The sequence below is a fragment of the Nicotiana sylvestris genome, chromosome 10 (genome assembly GCF_000393655.2).
Source record: "Nicotiana sylvestris chromosome 10, ASM39365v2, whole genome shotgun sequence".
Classification (NCBI taxonomy): domain Eukaryota; kingdom Viridiplantae; phylum Streptophyta; class Magnoliopsida; order Solanales; family Solanaceae; genus Nicotiana; species Nicotiana sylvestris.
This window is the reverse complement of record NC_091066.1, coordinates 72884788-72897325: the sequence shown is the minus strand read 5'-3', so window position 1 is coordinate 72897325 and position 12538 is coordinate 72884788. Positions and strand designations below refer to the sequence as shown.

Here is a 12538-nt window from a genome sequence, read left to right as displayed (position 1 = left end):
AATATTTATAGATATCTAGTAAAATTTTCATCACATATACACTGGCAGAGCCGAGATTTCAAGCTTATGGGTTTGGAATTCTAATCGTTTTAAATTACTGGGTTCTAAACTAATAATTTATACATATTCAATAAGACAAATATAAAGTTCGGCCGAACTCACTCGCCACACTCTAGCTCCGCGCCTGTTCACGTGAACCTGTATGTGGTACTCCGCCCTGCTTGAGATCTTCTTACCTCGTTTAACTTTCAAGATATTTCATATATCATGTATTGAATAACAAACAAAAATGTCCTACATGCAATGTGACAAGTATTTCCTCCAAATTTGATAATTGAGGCTGTTATTTACAAGATAGAACTGGGCAGGAATTAGAGAAGAAACTAAAGTATATATGTCCAAGATCCCGTCGTTCTTTTCTCTCTAATAGATGGTCAGAAGATAATCCCTATTCGAATTCTTCTGAGAAGTCTGCCAGTGATGAGAAATTGTTGAAGTCCTTTGCGTCTGTATTAATTTCTGACTGCGCAGAATCTTCATAGCCAATCTATTTTAATAGAAGGTGTTGTCTTTGGTATTACTATATATAGTAGTATAGTTAGTCTGCATTAAGAAATGTCTCATAGGGTGTTCCCTTGAGCTTTTTCTGCACATCATCCCAGTTCTGTATTTGTTGGGACAGAGGGCCACTATGTATCTTAACCTGACCACTTTTGAGTTCTCTTTGAGGCAGCCCTAGAAACTCTTGGACATCAGCTAGTTTCTGCACAGACAAATAGATAAAATATTGCTGTTGTTCATCAAACTTGTGTAATTTGTCAAGTTTAAGATAATTAATCAAAGTACGCCTCAGTTTCAAACTAGAAAGGAGCTTTACAGTGCGATTTTGGACAATGTCTTCGTAGAAAAGAACAATGTGTCGAGTGCTCTTAAAGCATTCCAAAGCTTTAGCAGCCTTCCTCTCTGCATGCCTTAAATTTGGTATTAGTAATGTCATATTCACCACTGGCTTGTATTTTGCCAATACTTCAGCCTGAAACAGGTTTAGAAACATCAAGTTAGAAACTTCATTGAAGGCTAGTGTTTTTGCTATGACGAAGGTCATTTTTCATGAAAAATGTTTTCGGTATTTGGTTGGCGAGCGAAAAATATTTCCAAGAGAAAGAATATGGTAATATTAGCGAATCAGACGTTTTCTAATGAAAAATTTGAGTACTAAAGATTAATATTGTTGTCTAAGTGTTATTTGGAGCGTGATCATAAGTGAGAGAAGTCATTTTATCATTTTGATTCTGTTAATCAAACACCAGAAAATGACTTCCTCATCGAAAACATTTTCATGAAAAATGACTTGCGTCGTGCCAAATAGACCGTTACAGTGGGGGAGGGAGGGGAATGAAGGACCTCATATGGAGAATGGACGTGGGATTTGTGTGTTCCATTCAATGGTTTAGTATCCTTGTCATAGGAATTAGCAAGTTGAGAGATCAGTCTGCGTAGCAGATTTCTTCTGAATAGAAATATTGCAGAGACACCTCTTCTGTTGAAGTAATCCACTATCTCCTCATGATACTCCAACGCTCCCTTCAAGTTTAATATACATTAAAAAAGTTGAGCAACATCTAGCAGTTTTGGAAGTTATCAACTAATGAAAATACTACTAATATAGAGTTTATGAGTGAGATTTGTGAAAGTAATCGTGCCTTTATTTCTATTATAGTATTAAAAAAATGCAGTCCGGTGCACTAAGCTCCCGCTATGCGCGGGGTCCAGGGAAAGACTAGATTGTACGCAATCTTACCTTGCATTTTTACAAGAGGCTGTTTCCATGGTTCCAAAACAAAATTATGAGTCTCAAATATCCAATTAATTAATCTCACAAACCGGAGAAGCTTAACTGGAACCACAAGCAGATTAAGCCAAGAACCCTCTATTACCACAAGCAAAAGGTAGCTATTTAAGGGTTATCCTTGCATCATGATTGTGATATAATTATTAGGTGTTTGTCATGATTTTTTTATCATATTTGGATTTCTTATCTCTTGAAAAAAAGTACAACATATTTATCATAATAAGGTTTTTCTTCTTGTAGAAGGAAATTATAAATCTCCCATATTTTCTTTTAGGAAAATATTTGGAATTCTATAAATTGAGGATCCTTCTCATTCATCAGCATCCACAATGTAGCATATAGGGTTTGAGAGTCTTGTTTAGGAGGAGAACTTTTCGGGACAAGTGTTAGTGTGCCATTTGTATTTTCCTCTTTATGAGGTTGTTCTCTCGATATTTTGTACTCTCTTTTATATCATGGATTGCTCATCTCCGCCGTAGACATAGATCAGTTGACCGAACCACATTAGTTGTTTGTCTCTTTTGGTATTTTTCTCTTCTGTTGCCTGATTTACCATCGTTCAAGTGTGTTTTACTAGCTTCCACGTGACACCTGACTTATTTCGGTCCTAACAATAATTTCATTTAATCATGCATTGTGTTTCACCAAGATATTTCATTCGTTTTCTACTTCTTTTCACTCTGTTGAATGTGTGATTAACTCGTCTTAAAAGCTTAACTATTAGAGAAAGGACATTGTTTGATCAACTCGACTAAAATCTTAAACTTTGTTTTTGATAATATGTGGCAGTGAGATTTTTATCCAGCACCTCAACCTACTCTAATACCACATTGTATATCCAACTCGTCTAAAAACTTAAATTGCTAGAGAAAGTACAATTTTATCTACTTAATGATGTCTCAACACACTTAGAATTTCCAACTGCAAATTTGAAATAGTGCCACTTACCTGATTAAGCATCCACTTAAATCCAACAGCAGCAGAGCACTCATTCTTGGATGAACTGCTATACCAATCAAGATTAAAGACTTTATCCATAATTTCCAATACTACTGAAGCATTAGTCCTTCTCGACTTAGCACCAAAGATTTCTCCATTGGAGCTCACATTTATATGACTATTTAGCAATGTCTCAAACCATCCACTTCCTGATCTCTGCATCGACAAAATCGCGAAAAATCGAACAGGATTGCACGCACATTCCTTCCTATAATTCAATCAAAAACATGTCACTTAATTTTATTCAATCATCTAAGTTGGACTAAAAACATAAGGAGGATTATATTTATATATTTGCAGCTACCTGTTAAAAGTTTGAGGCTTTGGAAAATGCAAGTAATGGATATCTTCTTCTTGAAAAACAGGATAATGACAATTATGCCGATTAATCACATGGATGCTTAGTGAATTAGCTTGTGAAAGATAATTACTTGTTTGGTTTATACACATTGAGAAAATGTAAATTCCACAAACTACTGCAAAAAGTATGAGTACCACCCTTAGTGATTGCTTAGGTGACTTTATGACAAATAAATCCTGAAAAAAAAGAGAACAAGAATCACCAAGAAGTTATTTTGTATTAAACTGGATCATAGAACTTAATTAATGAAAAACTGCAGTTCTTGAAAAGAGAAGCTAACCTGAGGCTTCCATAATTTGAGAATCTCCATAAAAAGTAGAGGAAAAAAAAGTAGAAAAAGATTTGGGTTTTGTAGTTTGGTTTCTAAATATTGGTTATCTACCTTCAAAAGTTTAGAGAAAAATAAGGAGAAAGAAATGGTCTGAACTTAGAAAGATTCAAATCTTGAAAAATCATAACATATGTAAAGTACTTAGTAGTATAAAATAGTAATAATGGAGACAGTGAAAACTTTAATGTTAGATCAAATTCATATATAAATATGGAATCTTTTTGTTGTCTCTCTCATGCTTTATTTTAATCTCTAAATTTTCTTGTTCTTCCCAATAATCAAAATAATGTTTTTCTTTGGAGGAACAGAGGTGGCGGGGAATTTTTTTTTTTTTCCCTGACTGGTAGTTGTCACCCATTTTCAAAGGTGACAAAGAAAAGCGTGTTTGTGTTATGACAGTTGTCCTAAGAAAATGTGTCAAAAGACAAAAGGTTAGAGCTAATTTAATTACAAGTATGTGGCTTGTTAATGTCGGTCGCGCTGCCTAGGAGAGGATGAGTTAATAAGGTAAAACAAGATGGGGTTGAAAGGTAGTTCACTCGGTAAGGTTTCCGCATTTTAGTGTTGAGATCATGAAATGTAGAGTTTAAATCCAATCGGTAGTGTAGTATTTTAGTATTTTCTTCCCTCTTCCCCGCCACCTCCTTTGATGTAATTAAATGAAGGGAGAATTTAAAAAATAGCCAGATTTATAAGTGGTGATTCAAAAATAATTACAGTTTCAAAAGTAATGAAATTTAGTCACTTTTCATGTAAAAATAAATTTGAACGAAAATACTGTTCAAAATCCGAAAAATACTCTAGCATAATATACTGAAGTTCCAGCATAAGTATACTGAAACTCCAGCATAAGTATACTGGAACTCCAGCATATTATAATGTAGTTCCAGCATAAGTATATTGGAACTCCAGCATAATATACTGGAGTTCCAGTATAATATACTGGTCCAATATAATATGCTGAAAGTTCATACACAAGTGCTCCAATCTCCAGTATATTATGTTGGAACTTTCCGCGTGTTGGAGTTCTGGCATAATATGCTGGAAGTTCATACACAGGTGCATCGATCTCCAGTATATTATGCTGGACCGGTCCGTGTTACAGCAAAAGAGTGGCTATTCTTCAATGACTTTGCAAACGCTGGCTATTTTTGAATGATCGGTCCGAAAACTGGCTAGCCCGTGCTATTTTAACTAAATGAAAAGGTAAAACAAGATGCATGGGCACTTTGTCTTCTTTTTTTTCCGCCCAGTGTTCGGTATCCGTATTGGAACTCGATTATATCCGAATTCGTGCCGCGTAAGGACTCATTCGAAGGAGGCGCTCCCTACCAAAAATTTTTCCATACCAAGGGATCGAATCCGAGACCTCTGATTAAGGAAAGAGCAATCTCATCCTTGCACGGCCACATCCTTTGGTGGTCGATGGACACTTTGTCAATACAACTTTTTTTTCTTTTTGCTTTCTTTCCTTTCCCCCACATATCATAATAATGTACTTTCTACTGTCTCAAATGGTTTATTTTGTTTTCAATTAGGAATTTTTACCTACATATGTTATATAATGAACTTAACTACCATATTAAAGAAGTTCTAATTTAATTACGTATTCTACATAATTATCAATTGTATATAAAATAATGTATTACACTTCAATCTTTCTCATTGTCTTTCCCTCTTCCCTATTTTCTTCGCCCTCTCTCTTTCTCAATCTTCCCAATTTTTTTACCATTGCAACACTTTATATCATTCTCATAATTCTCTAAATAGTGGTTTTTCTTTTATTTTATATATAGTTAACTTATTGTAGATCTGAAAGAATCAACTGGACAGTAAGAATTAGAGACTATCAAGATTCAAACAATTAATACTACGAATTAAATTGAATTATGATCATTGGAAACCGTTATAGAGAAATATAAACCTTGACCAATACTGGTGTATAGAGTAAAATATGTTCATATTAAATACTTGCATAATAAAGCAACACGTGGAGCCAAAGGTAGATGGAAAGCAAGGCGAATGACAATCAAGTCCGGGGCAGCAATCTCCTTTGTTCCCGAAGGAAATGTTGCTCATAAAGACAACATAAATGCCTGCCACCCGGTAACATTTAATAGAGAATATTCTATAGCATTAAGTACATAACCTGTTATAGAGAATGTGGCATTCATAGTCTGCCGTTACTCATTCTTCAATGGCCCCATAATTGTCATTTAAGAGGGGCTTGATCCAAGGACCCTGTTCCCTAGGAGCAACTATAAATAGTGAGTGCAACAACCATTGTAATGAGACATGAATTTTCTGACAAGCTTATACTATATACTATTAAAAGCTCAATAATATTTTATCTTCTTGCTCATTAAGATTGTTATTATTGCCGCCGGAAGCTCTGCTTCCGGAACCAAGATTTATGCTGTCTTATCTGGATTTCAACACAAGTCTTACATTCTTATTTAATTTATTTATCATTTTGGGATCAAATCGATCACTTGTATATAAACAACGTATAAATTCAACTGTGCCGTTTTACGAATAAACAGTTTGGTGCCCACCGTGGGGCCTAGATAGTTGTGTGATTGAGTTGATCCTTGCATCTATTACTAACCTATTTGATTCTTTGTTATTAGCAAAAATCATAAAAAATGACAGATAATGATGTCAATATCGCACACAATATTGAGGCCCAAGGAAATCAGTCTCAACACGAAGAGCAACGAGGGGGATGAGGCCATGCTGGTCCATGGCAGGCAATATCCACGACATGTTCGAGAGGCAACTCCTGATGATGCTGAAGACGAGCACGTCGCTGAAACAGTAAAGATCCCGAGGGAGCAACAAAAGGCTATTATAGGCCACCTCTCACAACATGATCAAATCATGAGGGAGTTGAGGCAAGCATTGTCAAGCGCTTCCAACAACGCGAATGGGCGTGGTCCAGTTCCTCCCAGTGCTCCTACAAACTAAAAAACGCAGAGGGTTGACAACAACACCCCGAGGGGCGAAATCATCTTCGAAAGGGCTGGGGGGAACGGTAGAGGATCCGATAACAACAATGAGAATGCCCCTTTTAAAACCGAAATCATGCGATTTATGAGGAAAATAAATGCCCGAATGGATCAAATTTTGGGTGCACCACCAGTATTGAAAGGACCGGACTCAAAGAAATACCCTAGTTGTCTTTCAAACAAATACCAGAATTGATCCCGGACGTGCTGAAGCATGATGGGACTTCGGATCCTCAAGAGCACGTCACCACTTATACAACGACGGTTAAGGGGAACAACTTAGCTCTGCACGAGATTGAGTTAGTCTTACTGAAGAAATTCGGGGAGACCCTCACAAAAGGGGCTCTGCATGGCATTCTCTTTTACCCAAGCATTCAATAGATTCCTTCGAGATGCTCGCAGATTCTTTTACTAAAGCCCATGCTGGGGCCAGGAAGGTACATGCCCGAAAGGCCAACATATTCAGGATTGCACAAGGAGAGTCTGAATTGCTGCGGGAGTTCGTGAACAGATTCCAGAAAGAAAGGATGTTGCTACCGATCGTACCAGACGAATGAGTACCTGAAGCATTTACTAAAGGGCTAAATCCGAGGAGCTCTGACGCTTCCCAATAATTGAAAGAAAGTCTGCCCGAGTTCCAGGCAACAACATGGGCGGATGTTCACAACCGGTATGAGTCGAAGATAAGAATTGAGGATGACCAGCTCGGTTACTCGGCATCAACCAAGGGTCGGGATCAGGAGAAGAATAAGGAGAAATTGAAGGATGGTTTTGACATAGACCGACGATTTTCTAGAGGTCAGTTTCTGCCGTATGAAAGGGCCGAAGGATGTGGTAGAGGTTTCCGATCGGCAGATAGATTCTCCACCGATAGGAGAGCTGATCTCAGCCAAAATAATAGATCATTGCAGGACAAAGAGATATCAGGTTCCTAGACTCTTCCTACCCCGGGCTTTTCGAATACAACTTCAATAGCGTAATGGAACTGGTGTCGGCTATGAGGAATATTAAGGAAGCAAGATTCCCGAAGTCAATGAGATCTGATCCTAATCAGATGGATCCTAATTTGTGGTGCGAATACCATGGGACCAAAGGCCACCTATATTGGGATTGCCGGCATTTGCGGAGGAGGTGGCGACATTGCCGAAATCGGCTATCTCAGGGAATTCTTAAGCGATCGGGCTAAAAACAACTACGACCGCAATCGTGATAACACGAAACCCTCGAACGCAGGAGAAGATCCTCCTTGTCTGATGATCAACATGATTTTCGGGGAGAACGAGATTAATGGTGTGACATTTTCGGCGGCAAAAAAGATGAAGGTGTCAGTAAACCATAGTAAGAGACTCCAGGAAGTCACTCGGGACGACATTACTTTCACAGAGGAGGACGCAGATAGACTACTACTACCATACAAAGATGCCTTGGTAATCTCTCTTAATGTTTAAGATTTTAAAATTAAACGTGTTTTGATGGACCTAGGAAGTTCGGGCAATATTATCCAGTGGAGAGTGCTGGAGAAAGCCAAGCTAACCGGAAGTATTATTCCAGCCACAAAATTCCTTGCCGGATTCAATTTGGTAAGCGTGGGAGAGATCCTGCTACCCACAAATGCCGAGGGATAATGAAGACAACCCTTTTTGAAGTAGTAGACGGAGATATGGAATACAATATTATCATGTGGAGACCATGGTTGCACAAGATGAAGGCTTTGCCATCACCATATCATTAATTATTGAAATTCCCAACTCCTGAGGGAATTAAACAAATAAGAGGAGACCAACCAGCGATAAGGGAGATGAACGCAATCTCAATTTCCAGTAGCAAAGGGAAGGAGCATGCAACATAGAAATTACAGGAACCGACGCCTGCTCCCCAGTCGAGCAAAGTCAACCAAGGGGAGGAGTCGTCAGAATCCTATCAGGTACCAAGATATTTCCAATTACCAGAAGAAACGAATGCAATAAAGTCCACAGCGGAGAACTTGAGCAAGTCGCGTTGTACGAAAAGTTCTTAGAGAGGAAGTTCCACTTGGAGACAGGATTAAACCCCGAGCTCAGGACAGGATTCATAGAATTTCTTAAATTTAACATTGATTGTTTTGCGTGGTCGCATGCGGATATGACATGTATCCCGCCAGAAGTGGCCGTGCACAAACTAAGCCTGGATCCTAACATCCCTCCGGTGAGACAAAAAAACACCCTATTGCTGAGGTCAGAAATAAATTTGTCAAAGAAGAGGTAATGCATTTGCTTGATATCGTCAATCCAAGAGGTAATGTATCCTGATTGGCTAATAATAAATTTCGCATGTGCGTAGACTATAAGGATCTAAATAAGGAGTGCCCAAAAGACTCATTCCCGTCGCCGAAAATAGATCAAATGATTGATGCGATGACCGGGCACGAGTTAATGAGTTCCCTTGATGCTTACTCCGGGTACAACCAAATCAAGACGAACCCGAAGGATCAGGAAAAAACTTTGTTCATTATGAATTTCGGCACATATTGCTGATGTGATTCCTTTCGGGCTACAGAACGCCGGAGCCACTTATCAACGGCTTGTAAATAAAATGTTTGAGAAACAAATAGGGAAAACCATGGAAGTCTATTTTTATGATATATTGGTTATGTATTTGAACGCATGTGATCATATTAAACACCTGTAAGAACCTTTGACATCCTTATGAAGCACAACATGAAGCTTAACCCCATAAGTGTACTTTCGGAGTCAGCTCCAATAAGTTCTTGGGATTCCTGGTGTCACAAAGGGGGATCGAAGTCAACCTCGATATAATTAAAGCCATTGAAGGCATCCCTGACCAGCTATCAAGCATGAAAGAGGTTCAAAGGGTGACAGGAAAACTGGCCGCTTTAAGCAGATTCATTTCCCGGTCTTTGGAAAAATGTCATCACTTCTTTTCACTCATCAAAAAGAAAAAAAACTTCGAATGGACTACGAAATGCCAGCATGCTCTGAAGGATATTTAAAGGTATTTGTCAAGCCCTCCATTATTGTCAAAACCGGAGGAAGGCGAATAATTGCTAATTTTCTTAGCGAGCTCGGAGGTAGCGGTAAGTGCCGTTTTAGTCCGTGAAGACGAAGGTACACAATCTCCTATCTATTATGTTAGTAAAATTTTAACGGGAGCATAAACTCGCTACCCACATCTGGAAAAAATTGGCCTTAGCTCTCGTAGTCGCCACTTGAAACCTTAGGCCTTATTTCCAATGTCATCCGATAACCGTAGTGACAACCTTTCCCCTGTGGAATATCCTTTATAAACCTAAACTTTCAGGTAGGCTGGCCAAGTAGGCAGTCAAAATGAGTGAATTTGACATAGAGTATAAACTTAGGACTATGATTAAGTCACAAGTTTTGGCTTACTTTGTTGTTGATTTCAGTACGGAACTATTACCTTTGGCTACTAAAGAAGCGGTGATGGTGTTAGAATCGATATCAGGAGTTTGGACCTTGTTCACGGATGGAGCTTCCAATGTGAAATATTCCGGGCTCGGCATAGTGCTAATCACACCTTCGGGGGAAACCCTAAGGCAAGCCATAAGAACTGTTCCTCTGAATAACAATGAAGCAGAGTATGAAGCTTTGATTGCAGGACTCGAGCTGGTTGGTAGTAAATCAGGTCTACGGAATCTCCGAAGCCAAAGAGGAACGCATGAAACAATATGTAATGAAAGTCCAGGCTCTGCTCGCACGGTCCAGGGAATGGTCAATTACCCACATCCCAGGGGAACAAAACGCGGAGGCATATGCACTAGCCAATTTGCGATCATCCACAGAAATGAAGGTATCAGACTCCGGTATGGTCGTACAGCTTTTGCATTCGCTATTGGACTCAGATGACTATTACGAAGTAAATGCAACCAATTTGGTCTGGGACTGTAGAAATGAGATCATTGACTATCTTGAGCATGGAAAACTTCCTGAAAATCCCAAGGCATCTCGGGCACTGTGCACTATAGCAACTCGATACAGCTTCAAGGGAGGTCAACTCTATAGAAGATCTTTCCAAGGCCTGTTGGCTCGATGTTTGAGAACTTCCGAAGCTAACTATGTCATGAGAGCAGTCCATGAAGGGATCTACAGAAATCACTCAGGCGCAGATTCCTTTGTGTTAAAGATAATTAGGGCATGATACTACTGGTCCCGGATAGAACAAAACACTAAAGCTTATGTTTAGAAATGTGATAAATGTCAACGCCATGCATCGTTGGCACATCAACCGGCAGCCACTGCACTCAGTTTTGTCGCCCTGGCCATTTATTAAGTGGGGAATGGATATAGTCGATCCCGCCGGCCCTAGTAAGGTAAGATTTCTTTTGATTTTAACTGACTATTTCTCTAAATGGATTGAAGCAGGTCCTTACCAGAAAATCAGCGAGCACAAAGTGGTAGATTTCTTGTGGGAGAATATGATTTTCACATTCGGGATACCAAAAGTGATAGCCTGTGACAACGAGCCACAATTTATAGGCGCAATGGTCAAGAAATTCCTTGAAGACTTGAAAATCAAAAGAATCATATCACCACCTTATCACCCGAGCGCAAACGGTCAAGTAGAATAAAAAACAAGGTGATTATCCAAAATCTCAAAAAGAGATTGAAAGCAGCCAAAGGCATATAGCCCGAAGAGCTACCAGGAGTACTATGGGCGTACCGAACAATGACCAAATCTAGCACGAGGGGGACTCCTTTCTCTATCGTATATGGAGCAGAAACCTTGATCCCGGTGGAAGTAGGAGAGCCTACCCTGAGATACTTCCGGACGGATGAAGAAACAAACAATGAAGCATTATTGGTCAAATTAGAGCAGCTCGATGAACGTAGGGACTTGGTGCATATATGAATGGGAGATTCAAGCCCCTCACTCAATGAGAACGGGCTTAAAGTGAAGGGGTACGTGTAAACATACATAAAACCCTTCTTGGAGAAGGTTACCTGCCCCGCTAGGTCAGGAGCGATGATGTTCAAATCTTGACAACCACAATCTTCCTTCATAGTAGGGATGATAAAAGGATGGATGGGAGAGGAATATACACCAGCAACCCATGTGCAGAGGTCAGCAGAAGGGTACTTCTCTTCGAAGTCCTTAGTTGTAGTAAGCCTTCTAGGGATAATGGTGCTCACTTAGGAGGAGCATCATCATTAGTATTTTCTTTGTTCTTTGAAGAACTGGAATTTTTGGAAGAGGAGGCCATAATTATCAGAAAAAACTAATGGTTTTCTCTAAAGAGAAGATTAAAGGAAGTTAAAACAAGTATGAGTTAAGTAATAGAGTTTGATAGAGTTTATAAAGTTATGAAGTGTGAAAGAAGAAGGTTGAAACGTATAAGTAAAGGAATAAGCGGCTAAAATTGTGGCCATGATTACCTAGAGAACTGGCAAAAGTATTGCTGAATCGTGGGATGAGGCGTGTTCGAGACATTAAATGTAGGGAGACGTGCATTAGAAACTTTTCAGTGGGGGTCAGAGAATTATCTGCCAAGAAAGGTGATGTTCGGCTAAAAATACATATATTTATCCATTATTACATCATATTCTAGTACTTTGAATTATCTTTTGAGTATTAATTATATTACTTTGTGCTAAATATTATATTTTAACTGTGTAGGAATAAAACAGTGTGAATATTAAGAGATTTAGAGAAAAATTGAATAAAATGCGGAAGAAAAAAAATAAGACAAAAATGGGACACCCATTAGGTTTTGTCCCCCAAAATGGAAGATAAAAGAGTAATATATAAAATGCAACTCAAAACATAGCAAGAAGAAAAAAAATGGCAAAATCGTCACTGCTTTATGCGCTAGGTTCAGCGCTAGGAGCTGGTCTGGATGCTGAGCCGGGGAAGTCTCCTATTTTGCACAGGACAAGGTTATTTCGGCCGTACATGCCCCAACTCATATAAAAGGGGTCCTAAACCTATTTTGGATGGGAAGGGCATTTTTTAGAGTAACTTTTGACAAAGGG

General features: G+C 38.9%; 1 protein-coding gene across 1 annotated transcript; it reads right to left on the bottom strand.

Annotated features, from left to right (window-relative positions):
• Window positions 1-97: 97 nt before the first annotated feature.
• Window positions 98-3942, bottom strand: LOC104217331 (uncharacterized). Its single transcript, XM_009767547.2, has 6 exons — window positions 3493-3942; window positions 3156-3388; window positions 2801-3059; window positions 1405-1584; window positions 878-1033; window positions 98-763 (listed from the first exon to the last, which is right to left on the bottom strand). The coding sequence occupies exons 1-6, from the start codon at window positions 3520-3522 to the stop codon at window positions 599-601; spliced, it is 1023 nt and encodes a 340-aa protein (XP_009765849.1). The 5' UTR covers window positions 3523-3942; the 3' UTR covers window positions 98-598.
• Between the last annotated feature and the right edge of the window lie 8596 nt (window positions 3943-12538).